The 14,692-nt window shown below is 43.3% G+C and overlaps 4 protein-coding genes across 5 annotated transcripts in view; 2 read left to right on the forward strand and 2 right to left on the reverse strand.

Annotated features, from left to right (window-relative positions):
- The window catches only part of LOC135334403 (uncharacterized), a 130,826-nt gene that overhangs the window by 22,633 nt on the left and 93,501 nt on the right, over window positions 1-14,692 (forward strand). The window lies entirely within an intron of this gene.
- On the forward strand, window positions 11-6,619 carry LOC135334393 (fanconi-associated nuclease 1-like). 2 transcript variants are annotated; one of them, XM_064529547.1, is made up of 13 exons: window positions 11-534; window positions 751-891; window positions 1,069-1,267; window positions 1,629-1,760; window positions 1,951-2,049; window positions 2,605-2,962; window positions 3,159-3,365; window positions 3,442-3,714; window positions 3,831-3,926; window positions 4,114-4,212; window positions 4,461-4,589; window positions 6,098-6,203; window positions 6,404-6,619. In XM_064529547.1, exons 1-13 carry the CDS (start codon window positions 48-50, stop codon window positions 6,427-6,429), a joined length of 2,352 nt encoding a protein of 783 aa, XP_064385617.1. In that variant the 5' UTR covers window positions 11-47; the 3' UTR covers window positions 6,430-6,619. The 2 variants fall into 2 exon arrangements, with proteins under 2 accessions (XP_064385617.1, XP_064385618.1); XM_064529548.1 differs by having other exon boundaries at window positions 6,098-6,187.
- Window positions 4,728-5,887, reverse strand: LOC135334406 (uncharacterized). The gene has a single exon (XM_064529567.1). It carries the CDS (start codon window positions 5,805-5,807, stop codon window positions 4,752-4,754), a length of 1,056 nt encoding a protein of 351 aa, XP_064385637.1. The 5' UTR covers window positions 5,808-5,887; the 3' UTR covers window positions 4,728-4,751.
- On the reverse strand, window positions 6,468-14,675 carry LOC135334386 (vinculin-like). The gene is made up of 19 exons (XM_064529540.1): window positions 14,475-14,675; window positions 13,673-13,780; window positions 13,212-13,383; window positions 12,828-12,986; window positions 12,040-12,131; window positions 11,746-11,843; window positions 11,320-11,513; window positions 10,917-11,089; window positions 10,467-10,629; window positions 10,002-10,153; window positions 9,605-9,782; window positions 9,009-9,209; window positions 8,687-8,775; window positions 8,384-8,477; window positions 8,056-8,129; window positions 7,778-7,887; window positions 7,368-7,500; window positions 7,074-7,164; window positions 6,468-6,791 (listed from the first exon to the last, which is right to left on the reverse strand). The coding sequence occupies exons 1-19, from the start codon at window positions 14,544-14,546 to the stop codon at window positions 6,631-6,633; spliced, it is 2,514 nt and encodes an 837-aa protein (XP_064385610.1). The 5' UTR covers window positions 14,547-14,675; the 3' UTR covers window positions 6,468-6,630.

A 14,692-nucleotide genomic window follows, 5' to 3' on the forward strand; every position in this document is an offset into this window, starting at 1 on the left:
TTTCATTTTTCTCTTTGACGATCTGTACCTAATAAACCACGTGGGAGATGCAAACTAGAAGATCAACTAGATGCTTAGGGATCAGTGATGCTGAGGGATCATCCACTCAGAGTCCCATTAAAAAGAGAAAGATTTCATTATCCCTGAAAAAATTAGGTGGAAATGTGACTGTGCAGGTTGCCAATACAATCACGCCTGAACCTACAGCAGCAGTGCGGTTAGAGTCAACAGTGAGAAGCTATCTTGGCTCAGAAGTAAAATACATCAATATACAAGAAGTCAATACATCAGTATCGAGTCCAGAGTCAAAATGCAAAAGCGAACCTCAACATACATGTCGACCTAATCCGTTGCAGTCAACCTCACTCCCTGTACGCCAACAATCAAAGCTGACTGACCTACAACAATCATCGGATGGTTATTACCTATACAACTTCAAGTTCATTCTAGACTTAGTTCTACAGAGCAGCCCAGAGCGGCATGTCATTGTTACTGATGGAGTGCCTGTGGCGGAGCAATTCAAACAGCTACCTCGTGAGTTGAACTGCATTACATTCCTTGTTATCAGTAACGTATATATACATGTAGGTGGATATTTATATGGGAGGTTTTTGGAATCACTTTCAACTATTGTACAACAGAGGGGGAAGATGCATGTTTGTTTACAAACCAAGACAATGGGTAATCGTTTGACTTTGTACATGTACCATAATTTAGTACTGGAATTACTATCATTGTACATTCCCTCAGAGAAGGAACAGCAGTTGTACGTTCGACTGTTCCTGCGTAAGCACCAGTGGCTGAGAGCCGATAAGATCTCCTACTCTGACATTGCAGCTGACCTCTCCCCTGTTCTCACAGCCCTGGTTCATCATGGATTCCTAAATGACGGTGATTATACATTGTATAACGACTATAACTTGTGCCTAGCCTAGTACCAAGTTGGTAGCAGAGCACAGGTCTACGTAAAATTGTCGATTGTTCAAGCACTCAGTGATGGACAGTACTGTATGATGAAAACTTGGATCAAAAGTAATTATAACCATTAAATTTTTCTCGTCTGTACAGAGTCCCAGTTGTCTGACCCCACTGAGGTGCTGCCTTTGTTGCAAGTTTCTGAACTGAAGGAGCTGCGTAAACAACTCAACCTCCCCTCGTCAACAGGGGGTGGTCAGAAGGCGCAGATTATCGAGGCTCTTTTCAAGCACGACAGAGAACACAAACCTTTATTTGGAAAGTCGCATTTCTTGGCATCTGTAGTGCAGCGGTGAGACAATTAGAGAAGCTCACTATATCATTACGATACTTCACAGTAGACTGGATGCTATAGGATCTACATGTACCAAATACCGTATAGCTAGAAATTTCTGCGGCCCAAAAATTCTGTGAATTCTGCGAATGAACGAGTAAACACAGAAATATTATCTGCAAAATTAATACTTATTAACCACGCATAATTTAACAGTTGAAGTTTAATTCGCAGAAATATCCGCAGAAGGTCTTTTTACAGCTATTCGCACAATTTTTGGGCCACAGAAATTTCTAGTAGTGGGATAAAATTTAGCGAAGATATAAATTGACGATTTGACAGAGACTGCATGTACATTGTACAATTTCTATATCTACAGAGCTAAGAAGAAGGTTGGCTGTTGTGTGAAGGTAGCTTCTCACCCTGTAGACGTGTTCTCCAAGATCACTCTTCTCTTCTCTCTCACCAATGGCCGTTGGGGGGAAGAGGACAATGAACTCTCGCAAATTATGTGAGGGCGACTACTTATGAAGTATAATTGATTAGTGAACTGTAGCCCTACAAGTACAATTTTGTGTCCAAGCCTGATTCACCAAATTTCCCTTGCAAAGTTATCTGTAGAGTCTGACAATGTGGTAAACTTTTAATAAGAAGTGCCCATATACACGTTGCTTTTCCCGGATGCTCCTTGTCCTCCACAGATTCAAACTGTTGCAAGTCAATATTGGGGCTCTGCGGTATCCTGATTATGAAGTGAGTGTGTCGCAATCTCTCTTTCCTACAGAGGAGAGCTTTCTTAAGTGAGTACTAGCTAGTTGTGATCTCTTACAGTATTGTTCTTAATGAGGTGTTTCAGTAGCTACTGTACTAGCAGCTGTGTTCCAAGAGTTCAAGTCTAGGGCATTTAAGAAAATAATGTACTTATCGTAAGACCTCGATTTAAGGCGACCCACCAAATATGCGACACCCAGGAGCTTCAGCAATTTCTGACCTCTAAAAATAGCGACAGCTGCGTTAATGTCGCGTTCTATATAGAGGTAAATGTAGCCACTCCCTAGCCTCGATTGTAGCCCACAGGAAAATCAGTGTTTTTAAGCGGCCTGAAATCAAGGCAAGTAGACTCTGTAAAGTTACCTCCAATTAGATGCGACCCTCTAAATATGCGACACCAGGACTCCAATATAATTTTTCAACCTCCAAAAGAAGCGACCTCTGGCTTCGTAATTATTAAAAAGTGTCGCTTTAAATCGAGGGAATTACTTTAGAGTTACACGTGTAAGGTTAGGTTATGGTTTGTTTCTTAGATTATGAGGCCACAACTGATGGTAACTACGTATGTCTATTTGTTTTCTCAGCTACTACGGGGCGACCAAGGAGGAACAAGCTCTTGTGGAAGCCATTGACAATAAAGATAATGCAACTGTCAATTCAGCACTAGATAAAATCAGAAGCTCATTTTACAGTGAGCTGCATTCCGATGCAATCTGTACTACTTCTCTTCCGCCATTTTTGCTCATCTTCACGTCCTGCTGGCTGTATGCTACCATGCTCTCAAAAATGGCCGAATATCTAGAGAAGAGTGGCGAGTATGAACGTGCCAATGAGGTGCTCGAGTGTCTCTTGTGTCAGGGGGTGGTCTGTCGTGGGTCGCGAGGGAGATGGTATGAGAGACTGGCACTCAACTGTGACTACCATCTTAAAAACAAAGAGAAGGTTGGTCCGTTTTCCTTAAGCCCTATATCGAGCTACTCTAGTAAAATCCGACCTGCTTTATGCCCATGTAACTCTTCATTTTGTGTGTCCACATGATCTGTACGTTACCTTCAATTAGAGTTAATTCCCTCTGTGCTACAGTAGTTGGAAGATCGAATTCTTTTTTCATGTACATTAGTCCTCTTTCTTTATGCAGTGTTTGGAGGTAATAAAGAGAGCATTGGATGACCCTCACGTGAGACCAGCCAGAAGATTGTCCATGATTAAGAGAGCTCGGAAAGTGTGTGAGAATCTGTCCAGGAAACCAGTGAAGAAGAAAAGGGGCGGGGCTAAGAAAGCTGAGGAACACTCAAAGTTTAATTTAGCAGACTTCCCTGAAATGGAACTTACTGCAGCTCCTGAGGTACTACATGAAAAATTTTATTTTATGGGCTAATTTTTACTGGTAATGAATTGACAGAGTTCTTCTTTCAATACAGATCACTATCAGTGGGTCTATACTGCGGACAAGTGTCAAACCAGTCTACCTGAGTAGCTCCACCACCCACACCCCTCACACCACCACCCCCTCACAACCGTGCACAGCTGTGACTGGTGTGGAGGGTTATGCCATCCACCATTACAGTGCCAGCGAGGGGTGGCCCTGTGCAGTTCATGGTGAGGGCTCTGTTTTCTCCACCATGTTCGGACTATTGATGTGGGAGATCCTGTTCACAGAGGGAATCGCTGATGTATTTCGTACACCATACCAGGTGAGTCATAGTATTGCTGTTATTATTGTTTTCTGCAAATTACAAACCTTAATTATAATCAGTTCTCATAAATTTGAGTTCGTCTGATATGCCAGTACTCTTGGTCCATTATGCAGAGTGGACCGTTGGATCTTCGTAGCGACTGGTTCTACAAGAATCGAGCAAACATAATTGAGGATCGTCTCACCTGGCTAAGAAGTACGTCTCTTGAGGTACGCAAAAATGATTGCTACATAATTACAGTACGCATATAGTCCAGGAGATTATTAGGTTGTTAAGCTGCGTGGTCCTATATACATGTAGTCCAGGATATTATTAGGCACACTCAGATCTCTGTGCTCTCATGTACCATCTGATGTACATGCAAGAGTTTGATCCATTTTTAACCAATGCCTGCAGGACATCGGTGGTGAGGTTGAGAGGTGCTGGAGTTGTAACCATGGTACCATGTGCGTGGCTGTTAGCTGGGAGCTCTTTGGCTCTGTGGAGGACGCTAAGGTGCTTTGAGTGCATATGCGTGCATAGGTATTAGAGTCTCATAAGATTGCATTCCTTACTACCTTATAACAAAGAGACCGCCACTAACTGTAGCCTGACTGTACATAATAGTACCTCATATAATATGCATGCATACATGCAGCTCTTTGAATACGCTGTGAGTAGCTGCGATGTCTCTCTCTGTCTCCTTAATTATAGTATTTTAGTTATTAACATGTCATAAGTATAATTATATCTTCTCCTGATAGAGTCTGGCTGTGTGCATGGGAGGGGGTCTGTTGGCTCGTGTGTGTGAGCTCTTTGCTAAAGACTTTGCCCACTCGTGTGGCGGGTTGCCGGACCTCACACTGTGGAACCCAGCAGAGACATCTTGCAAGGTGGAGAGTACTTACAGAGCGTTAATCTTTTCCAATATAAATATTATGTTTTCATGTTATGCTGAGAGGGTAATCTCTGGTTTATAGGTTTATAGTGCAGGTTTGAAGGTTAAAATTAATACCTTTCCTAGTCAACTTTCCCACAGTCGTACAACTTATACATTAACAACTATTACACAAGTAAGGTTTACAATTTCTAAAGGCAGTCACTATGGGTTTGATGCTGTTGTCTGGTTCTGTGATTGCCAGGATATGGGGCGTGTCCTCTCCCCAGTTTTGAAGCCTTGCCCCCCAATAGTGGTTCAGTCGCAAATGTCCTGTATGTGCACTTATTGACCTCCCCTTTCTCAGCACATTGTGATGCACTTGTGCTTGCACGTTCTCGGGTTTGTATATCGGTTTAACCAATTGATTGGCAGGTTTTGGTGTTCTTCGTAACAGACGGTCCATGAGCAATTCTTTCTCCAAAGGCTTTCCAAGGAAAATATAATTTTGCATTGTTATCTCGGAAATTTGTGGTTGTGAACTGCCAAATCCTTGGACAAATCGATACAAAAATCCCGGGCTTGTGTCTTTAGGGGAAAATGGGTATTCATCAATATCAATTGCCGTTTGCCATCGAGTTACGTTACCGTAGTGTTTGATGCAGTGCTGATAAGCTGCCACTTGAGTCCCACCAATGGTATATGGGTTGTGTGTGTGCCAGTCGATGTACGTTACGAAACCTTCCTTTATAAACACACTGAGTAATTGCTTTTGCGATTCATTTCCATGTACCCAAGCATCGTACACATACACATGCTCGACACCTGCATAGCGTAAGTATTGGAGCCATTGTACCATCTCCTTGGAGGTCAGTTGTGCCTTGTCATACTCGTAGATTCGTACAAGGAGGACAGCTGTGAGGAAGTAAGGTGCTTTAGGCATTTCCCGAGACAGCCAACTGCACACACTGCTGGTTTGTTTAGTGGATGCAATTTGTTGCTTGAGAGGTGTTTCTGGTGACGGCAGTCTTGTCCTTTGCTTTATTGTATTTGGAAGGCGACTGAAATTTACGTTTTGACTTTGCTTGTAGTTCTCAAAGTGTCCTCTTGTTGGCCTTCCTTCATGTTTATCTTGCTTATCTTGGAGAACAATGTGTGACTTTTTAATTCTCTCCTTTGTGTAAGTCACTTCTTGATTCCATTCTCCAATGCCTGCTTCTCTCACTAGCATCATAATAGTTACACTGGTACTACTAAAAATAAGAAGCAAAATAGCTATACATTTTCTTCTGGTCTTGGACGCTACATGTAAGATACCCATTTCTTATTTGTGCAAATTTAACTACTATGGATTGTGTTGCTTTCATCAACATTCTTGTGTGTGCCAATTTAGCTACTATGGATTGTGTTGATGAAAGCAACATTCCTGTGTGCTTTAACACCTGTATTCCCTCACACACGCACACGCACACGCACACGCACACACACACACACACACACACACACACACACACATGCATGCAGTTTGTGGAGGTGAAGGGCCCGGGTGACAGACTGTCTACTAAACAAGTGGTCTGGCTCTCCAGACTAGCCGGATGGGGCTGCTCCGTTGAAGTCTGTCATGTCAAAGGTACTCCTAGTTTACATTAATTTACTTCATTGCCTCCTTCTGGCCTGCTGCATGCATGAATGAATGCAGAACGCTAATTTTATTGACACCTATTATCACACAATTTGAAACCATGCTTTTTAATTTAACTTTTTAATGCATGTACAGTTCTTACAATTGTATAATAGCTTATAACAATTGTGCTTTTTCTCCACATGCAGGTTCATCAAACAAGATCTTGGATTAATTAACCATGCAATCATCAAAAAGAGAACTCGCTACATATACATGTAATAATTAACCATTGGAACCTGGAACTAATTAATTCAAAAAAGTGAAAATCATGAGTCTATAACATATCAGCTTGAAATGTCTTGAGAATTTCTACAAAAATAGCAAAGCAACACTAATATTAAATTGAAGTCATGTGAACAGTTTGGTTTTATCTCTAGCGTCTTTTGACCCACTGCAGACCAAGCTCCTCCCTCTTTGCAGGGGGTACACGAATGGTAGCGGCCTCTGTAGCGTAGAGGACCTCTGAGACGGCCCCCATCAGATTCTGAGCGTTGTTTGTGAGCATCTCGCTGGCTTCTTGGTCGGCCTCAGGGTCTGCATGTGGTGTGTGTGTGTGTGTGGGTATAGAGAGGAATGATTATAACACTGGCAGCAATAGGCTGGATTTCTTCGCTGCTATAACTAATAAGAATGCACTCTCTAGGTTTCAACACGCCTATTATACCAAGAGCACATATATAAAAGAGAACCTGTAATTAAGGAGATCACACATCAGCGATGTTGTATGTGTACAGTATTTGTGTACAAGTATGGACTTTGATCTAGTCTTCCATAATTATGCTACATGGGGGGGGGGGGCTTAGTGTGAGTACTGACCGTTTCCTCCCTGTCTGGTTGCCTTGACGGTAGCTATGATCTTGAGCTGGGTAGCAATCATGGGGATCTTGTCCACCACTTGGAGAATCGACTATACAGAGAAACAGATTAAACACTAAGTCTTGTTTTCATTGTATTATATGAATTATGGGGAAAGATCAATTGCTGTATGCTGGAATTAAGTGCAGAGGAACACTTGTACACTACGTACTGCATTATAATTAGTTAATTTGTCTATAGGAGACCAGAACACCTTAAAGTAAGACATAAATTGTCTGTAATAAAATATCTCACCCTCTTCATTCTCTTGTCAGTGCAAGCATCGGCAATCTTCTTTGCCATCTTTACGACCTCCTCACTCTCCTTGGCGATCATACGAGCTGTTTGAATGAGCTCCTTCTTGGAGTGTAACTCGCTACCCTCACCACTGTGTGCAGGGGAGGGGCAAATAAAGGGGCCGTCAGTCTTTGAACAAAGTTGTTAATGCAAGCAATACAAAAGGCTATACAAACTGTAAACTGTACAGGAATTAAGTATGTGACGGACTAGTTCAATGTATAGTTATCATACAAAGTTCAGCTGCATACATGTACCGAGAGTTGTGTAACGGACTATTCCTATTACAGTACAGTGAGGCCTGTTGCTAATTATTGCCTGGCAGGCAAATCATTTATTGACTTGTTTAACAATGGCGTTGCACTGACCTTGTGAACTTTGCCATCTCCATCATGAGTTTGGCCATCCTCCTGGCAGCGTCCACCATATGATTGCCCTCCCACTGTTTGGCATCCTTGTCCAGCTGGTGGGCCGCGTACTGGAGGGGAGGGGGGGGGGGTAATAATCAATGAGGCAATTGTCTCAAGTGTGAGAGCTAGTGTGTACAAGTGAAGGTGTCAGTGTACCGCACAATTGCGTAACGTTAATTATATAGTACATAATTGTACAGTATGATAATGTGTACAAAAGCACTACGTTAGCTCACCCCAATGGGATTGTCCACCTGGTCAGGGGCCTCCTCCACGGGACTGGGGGGACGGGGCGGCACCGCTGGCTCAGCTGGTGGGGGAACGGGGTTGTTAGTTGTGAACTCTGAAATCACTAATAATGTCTCTACATTACACTACTATAATAATATTATAATCAAAAATGACACAAAGTAGACAGCATGGTTTATAGGTGCTGTACGTTCTGCAACACGAGTACAAAATTGTAATTATGTGCAATCGTGTAAAGACAGGAATACAAGACTCAGACCATGTAATTGCTAAGTATATGTGAATGACACATTGTACAAGTGCATAAACTCTCACCCTCTGGCTCGGGTGATGGTGGGCGTGGCGGGGGTGGAGGGGGGTTGTACTGTGTGTCCACTACATCAAACACATCATGAACAGCGGACACAAGCTGGGAAGGGGGAGGGGCGGCAAATCAATCATGTACAAAAACATTCACCCTTTCACTAACTACCAAGACAAGTAGACTCCTACGCAATAATGAGGAGTGGAAGTAGGAGTGAGGACTATAATTCTATTACGCATGCATGCAATCATAACTTGCATGTACACAGGAATGTACATGTAGCTATGTTCTGGCTACACCATGCATGTGCTCACATTGTCTGCCTTCATCTCAAAGGTCTCCTGTGCAGGTTGGCTGTGCTGGGAGATGGTTGCCCTGGCACTGGTTACCACGGGAGCAATGGCTAGGAGGGAAGAATGCATTGTAAAACCAAAGCATTGTAAAACCAAATGCAAACGGTAAAAGTGAGAAAGAAATACATTTTACATGCAGCTATAATTTCACGTATGTGCTCCTATAAGACATTAATTGATGATGAAACAATACAATGTGTTATGTATGATCATGTGTTCGTCATTAAATACGATAATTATGTATACTTTTCATCTAGCGTGTTTAGTGAGACAAGCAACTCACACTTGGTGACAGCGTCCATGCCCCTCTCTAAGCTGCTCTGAAACTCTGGATCCAGAGAGTTCTCTGCCTCGTTCTTGGTGATGGCCACCACTCTGTTGGCAGTGCGAGCAGCGCTGGCAATGTGGGCAAATGCCTGTTGAGGTTGTGACTGAGCACGAGTCAGTTCCTTGGCTTTGTTCAGGTCGTTCTTCAGCTGCTCCTCTGTGTATGGGGGGGGGGGGGAGGGAGGGGGGGTTAAGTGTATTCAGTTAAAAAGGTACCTCTAAAAATTACTTCAAGTAATTACATTCAAAGGGGATCGAAAGTGTCACCTTTTCAAACTGGTAAATCCTTTGTGAGTGACATGTAAGTATCTACTGTATAGAGTATGGACACATCCATGTAATGGAAGGCATGGAATATGAGTGTATCCCTGTGTAGTGTGGCGTTAATTGGATACAAATTGAATAGTGTCTAGAGGTGCCACAAATACTATAATTAAATACTTCCTTGCACGCACACTGTGTGTGTGTGTGTGTGCGGGGTGTGAGTGTGTGTGCGGGGTGTGTGTGTGTGTGCGGGGTGTGTGTGTGTGTGCGGGGTGTGTGTGAACGTACCAGATGCAGCGATAAACATGACGGGGTCTACCCCGGAGTCCACCAGTTTGGTGAGCTTCTCCACCTGCCGCTGATAGTCCTCCTTCACCAGCTGGTAGTGCTCTCGGGCTGCCTCACTGTCCGGGTTCTCAAACACTATCTTGGAGGCATGCATCACTTGAGGGGCTAGGGCCTTCACCTGCACACAACCATATACACACACTTAAAACAGCTCAGCTTACAGTCATGAATAGCATTCAGGATGATATGTATGATCATATTAAATTGGGTCATTGTGCCAAGATCTCAATGACATTGTGTGGTATTATACCGTACAAAGTTTTTTCAAAAGCCTATATTATCACAACACACATATTGACCCCATAATGAAGACACACCCCAGACCACACCCTCTAACCTTCCTAGAGGTGGAGATAAGAGCATCGGCCAGCTTCCTGTCAGTAATCACCCCGGACTTGGCCAGGGCAGCTGCAGTGGCTGCCATTTTCTTAGAGTGGGCCTCAAAATCAGCCGACTTCTTCTGGTAGTTCTCCTCACGGTTAGCCGTGTCTGTGGGAGGGGGGGGGGTGTCAGAACAGGGACTATGGTTACAATGTAGGTGTGTATATATGTACAATAGTTGGAGGTCTGATGCACGTGTATAGGCTACAGCAATTCTAAGCATGGACACAAATACAGTCTCTAGCAGTTAGGGCATGCAGACCTCACAAACAGACTTGGCACATCTAAAAGAAACTTTCACAAGTCTACACATGACAAAGCACTCACGTTTGTAAAACAATACTGCTTTTACGCATACTGTATAAATTTCAAAAGGACCGCCTACTATACGTGTAGTAATGATACATTACTGATATCTCACCAAGAGAGGCTAGTGCAGCTGTGGTGAGGGCGTTAAGAGGCCCCAGGGGATCCTTGAAATCCTCCGTAACTTTCTTAGTGATCTCAAACTGAATCTCTCTCTCCAGCTGGTCCATCTTGGCACTGATGAGGGCTCTCAGTTCCCGGGCACGCTCACTGTCGCCCTGGGGGGGGGGGGGGGGAGGGGTGCATACAGTCACACACTAAGAAGGTGATTTATTTAAGTCACAGTATACTACATGTTCAAAGGATACCTACATGTACGTAATGTGATTACAGATGTGCGTACATGTATACCTTAGGGCATTGTACAAATTGTATTAGTGTATTTATGGGCTTTTGACAACATTCCTAATTTACATTGTTGATCAATAATCTTCAGAAACTCTATTGATTTAGCAAAGCCATTGTATACGCTATTCAAGATGCAAGCACCATCCTCTCTTCTCACCTGACCATTAGCCTGCAGTTCAGCCAGCTCCCTCATGAGAGTCTCAATCTCAGAGCAGATGGCCTCCACGACGGCCTTCTTCTCAGGAGAGAAGGTCTTGGCAATCCTCCTCGCATTACTCAGGACGGCTACTACTGCCTCCAAACTCTTCTTGTTTATCTCGGGATCTGTGCCTACCAGATCAGACAGCACGTATTTATGAGTGTGCGCATATCAACACTGCGTTCACGAAAGTACACATTTAATTCGGACAGCGATCCTGTTTCTAAGCAGTAGGTCTGATTGCAAAATGATTGTCTCATTAGCCTCTCACTATATTGGCCGCCCACAGTCAATCATTAAATATTGTTGCCAAGTCTCAGCCATAATTACATAATTATGTACTGTATCATCACACCCTTACCAGCCTGACTGAGTAGCTCCTTGGCCTGAAAGATTTTAGCGACGAATGTACCCGGCAAAATCCCACCAGGGAGTCCGCCCATACCACCCCCTGTTGCATTGGCCAACGCCCCCTCCTCCTCCGTGGGGGAGGTCAGCTGGAGCACTCGGATCATCTCCCTGATAGACTCCGTCATTGCCAGGACAATATAGTTTCTGGGATGGAGGGGATACAAAAGTACCATTATTATAATTACCGAGAAATAATAATTTACCACTCGGTAAAAATTTGTCTGGTTCAAATTTTCGTACAGCTCAAAAATGGTGATATAAAGTGTGAGCAGATTTCAAAATGATACGATATTTTCCCCGATCACCTACATTTTAATTGGCTGCTTACACTGTATGTAATTTCCAAGCTAGTAGTTAGAGGTGTGGTTATACTCACCTGTTTTCTTGTGCATCCGCGTCTCCCTTCTTGTTGGCCACCTTCAGGCTGACAAACGCCTTCATGGAGGACAAGAGGAGAGGCACAGCACGCTTTGTCTGAGAGAAGGGGGAGGGGTTCGAGAGAAACCACAAAAAATGTGTAACACACTTGCAAAAGCGCATAACATTGTACAGTACAGATACGCTTATGACAAAAACAACCATCCACATACAATCGTAGACATTAGACAACGACATAATCAGAACACAACACTTTATTATTGACTACAGTAGCTAGGAGAGAAGTGGTTACCTGGTCGCTCTCTGCAGCGAGAATGTCCTTGTGAGAGACGTTGGTGAGATCTTCTGCTCGACCGTCCACCATCTTGGACATGCTCGCCATGCCTGGGGGGATGGGGGAGGGACATGTACATATCATATTTAGCAATACACAGGGTGGTTTTTTGAAAGAAATTATTATGGTTGCAAATCACTAATTACAGCACTCTCCGACACCTCTGTGACTGTCTATACAGTGGTCACCCTCCGACACCTCTGTGACTGTCTATAAAGTGGTCACCCTCCGACACCTCTGTGACTGTCTATAAAGTGGTCACCCTCTGACACCTCTGTGACTGTCTATAAAGTGGTCACCCTCCGACACCTCTGTGACTGTCTACAAAGTGGTCACCCTTGGGCAGACCAACTGAGGCTGCAATAAATGGATGGCCTGCTAACACATGTTGAAACCCATCTACGGAAACTTTGGAGTTTTAATGGCAGAGAGAAATGGCAGGGAGATGTGCCCAAACTGGTCGGTGGTGGTTGGTATATAGACCTAGCTTACTTCATAAAACTTTAAAGAGGCAAATATTAACTTTGTGTGTTGATTGTGATGAGGATTGAAATAGCCACCCTTCAAAAATTGATAGATTACATCACACACATCACACTTGGTGGTCAGTGTGCCAATGACAGATACAGGAAGTCACGTTACTCTCCGCATACATCTGATACACAGTATGCCTACGTACGTTCGATACTCTCTCTCTCTATTATATACGCTTGCTATTATAAATAAATGTATGCTCCCACACTTACCTGGGGCCAGGTTCTTGGTGAAGGTGGTGAGCTCTTCCATTGTCTGGACGACCTCTGCCACAGGGAGGTAGTCGATGATCTGCTTGCACGTCTTGACGATCTTCCTCACCTCCGATTGGTCGAACACGAGCAGCAACCCGGACACACCGGTCAGGATACCTGCACAGGGAGAGGGAGTGAGTCTTGTCGGTTTATCCTAAGAGTCACACATGTATTTACACTACTACTGTAACTGAAATCACTGAATAACAAACAGAGACTGCATAGTCAAGTATCTTAGTTTGAAGCGACATATATTACATGAACTAATTAATCTACTATTGAACTGTGTAGAGAGAAAAATAAAATAATTGATTCTCTACTGTGCATGTAGACTGTACATACCTCTTGCCCCATCGAGTAGCAGCATTCTGTTGGCCTTGAGTTCAGGCTGTTCCCTCAGCCCGGTGCTGGCCTCAATCAGAGTTTTGGTGGCCTGCTCCGTGGTTTCAAACGTCGGAGGCATGTCCTTCTTCAACTGCTCGTCCTTTGTTGTCTCCACCGTCTGCTTCCCAACCTAGGATGGAGGAGGGGGTGCAGAGTTCATGTACTGCTACAACAATTAGTAACAAATTTCCCCAAGCTGAAAATTCATCGTGAGTCCCCACAAGCTACACACTATATACATGTACATGTGAACAACATTCAAATAATCCATACATGTAACATACATGTATGCTGCATGTAACCTGTACACTGTAGAGATAATTATATCCCATAAAATGTCTTTGTTTATGTTTATGCTTTTAAATATGTTTAATTCTCCCAAAGCTTCTCCTATCTAGAGCAAAGATTGCAAATCTTACCATGACAAGATTCGTGACGGCTGCTCCCACGGCCATCACTGGCGGTCCAAGATCCGGCACAATGCGTCCATTCTCTGCCTCCTCGTGCAAAATCACCAGCTGTGACACCTGTGGAATGTGTGTGGGTGTGGAACAATGACGATATCTTCAAGATCAAAGATCAGACATTCTATGTATTGTACATCCTGTGCTTATATTCAGCACAAGGATGCATGGCTTTGTCTAGTCTAAGAGGCTTCGTCTGTGACCATGGCATTCTCAGCATTACTGTACTCCTCAAAAGCAAAACAATCTATAAGCATACACACTTGGCCGCTAACACCTTCAACATTGTCTAGTGATTGCCAAAATAAGTTAAATCTTAGTGTTGAAACATAATATCGTCGGCTTACATTCCTAACCATATATGGTATTAACTAGCTCTTGTATTTAGCATTCCTCGGTAATTAGCATGTGGGGACACAAGACCACAAAAGATTGCCCCCACTTTTTCTTCTTTCACATGACGAGAAATATTGCAGGGAAATCTCTAGTTACCATGGAACACCAAGTACAAAAACTTATTTTATTGACGTACGTGCGTACAGATCGTAGCTAGTGTATCAATATGTAAAAAGAGCCCGTAGTAAATTTAATAAAATAACAACACGTTATCTGCTATAAAAATGCAGAATTACAAGTCAACCATACACCTGCATGTGTATGTATGCATGCATATGTAAGCATCCTTTTACTAGCTAGCTAGATATTGTATCCATGGTCTAGCTAGCAGGCTCTAGATTTCTTTCACTAGGTTGCTTACTTGAGCAGCCACTGGGTCTAGAATAGACTGTATTGTGTTGGTGTGGAACTTGAACACTGGTAGGCCTGGCATCTTGACACAATCACCAAGTACTTCACTCTTGATATCTTGCTTGGAGAAAATTAGTTTTGTTTGTGAACATAAACTTTCACTGAAGAGCTATAAGTCCCTCTTGTGGTCAAACCCACCTAATGACGTGACATCAATAGGTATGCAAT

Source organism: Halichondria panicea, chromosome 3 (assembly GCF_963675165.1).
Source record: "Halichondria panicea chromosome 3, odHalPani1.1, whole genome shotgun sequence".
NCBI lineage: Eukaryota > Metazoa > Porifera > Demospongiae > Suberitida > Halichondriidae > Halichondria > Halichondria panicea.

Bases quoted from the DNA above. Each gene is read 5' to 3' on its own strand.
- LOC135334393 (XM_064529547.1), top strand. From the start codon at position 48: ATGCAAACTAGAAGATCAACTAGATGCTTAGGGATCAGTGATGCTGAG. The intron at 2,050-2,604 runs GTGAGTACTAGC...TTGTTTTCTCAG, and splicing joins ACAGAGGAGAGCTTTCTTAA to CTACTACGGGGCGACCAAGG. The intron at 2,963-3,158 runs GTTGGTCCGTTT...TTCTTTATGCAG, and splicing joins ATCTTAAAAACAAAGAGAAG to TGTTTGGAGGTAATAAAGAG.
- LOC135334386 (XM_064529540.1), bottom strand. From the start codon at position 14,546: ATGCCAGGCCTACCAGTGTTCAAGTTCCACACCAACACAATACAGTCT. The intron at 10,154-10,466 runs GTGAGATATCAG...CCCCTCCCACAG, and splicing joins AGCTGCACTAGCCTCTCTTG to ACACGGCTAACCGTGAGGAG. The intron at 6,792-7,073 runs GTCAGTACTCAC...CACCACATGCAG, and splicing joins AACCAGACAGGGAGGAAACG to ACCCTGAGGCCGACCAAGAA.
- LOC135334406 (XM_064529567.1), bottom strand. From the start codon at position 5,807: ATGATGCTAGTGAGAGAAGCAGGCATTGGAGAATGGAATCAAGAAGTG.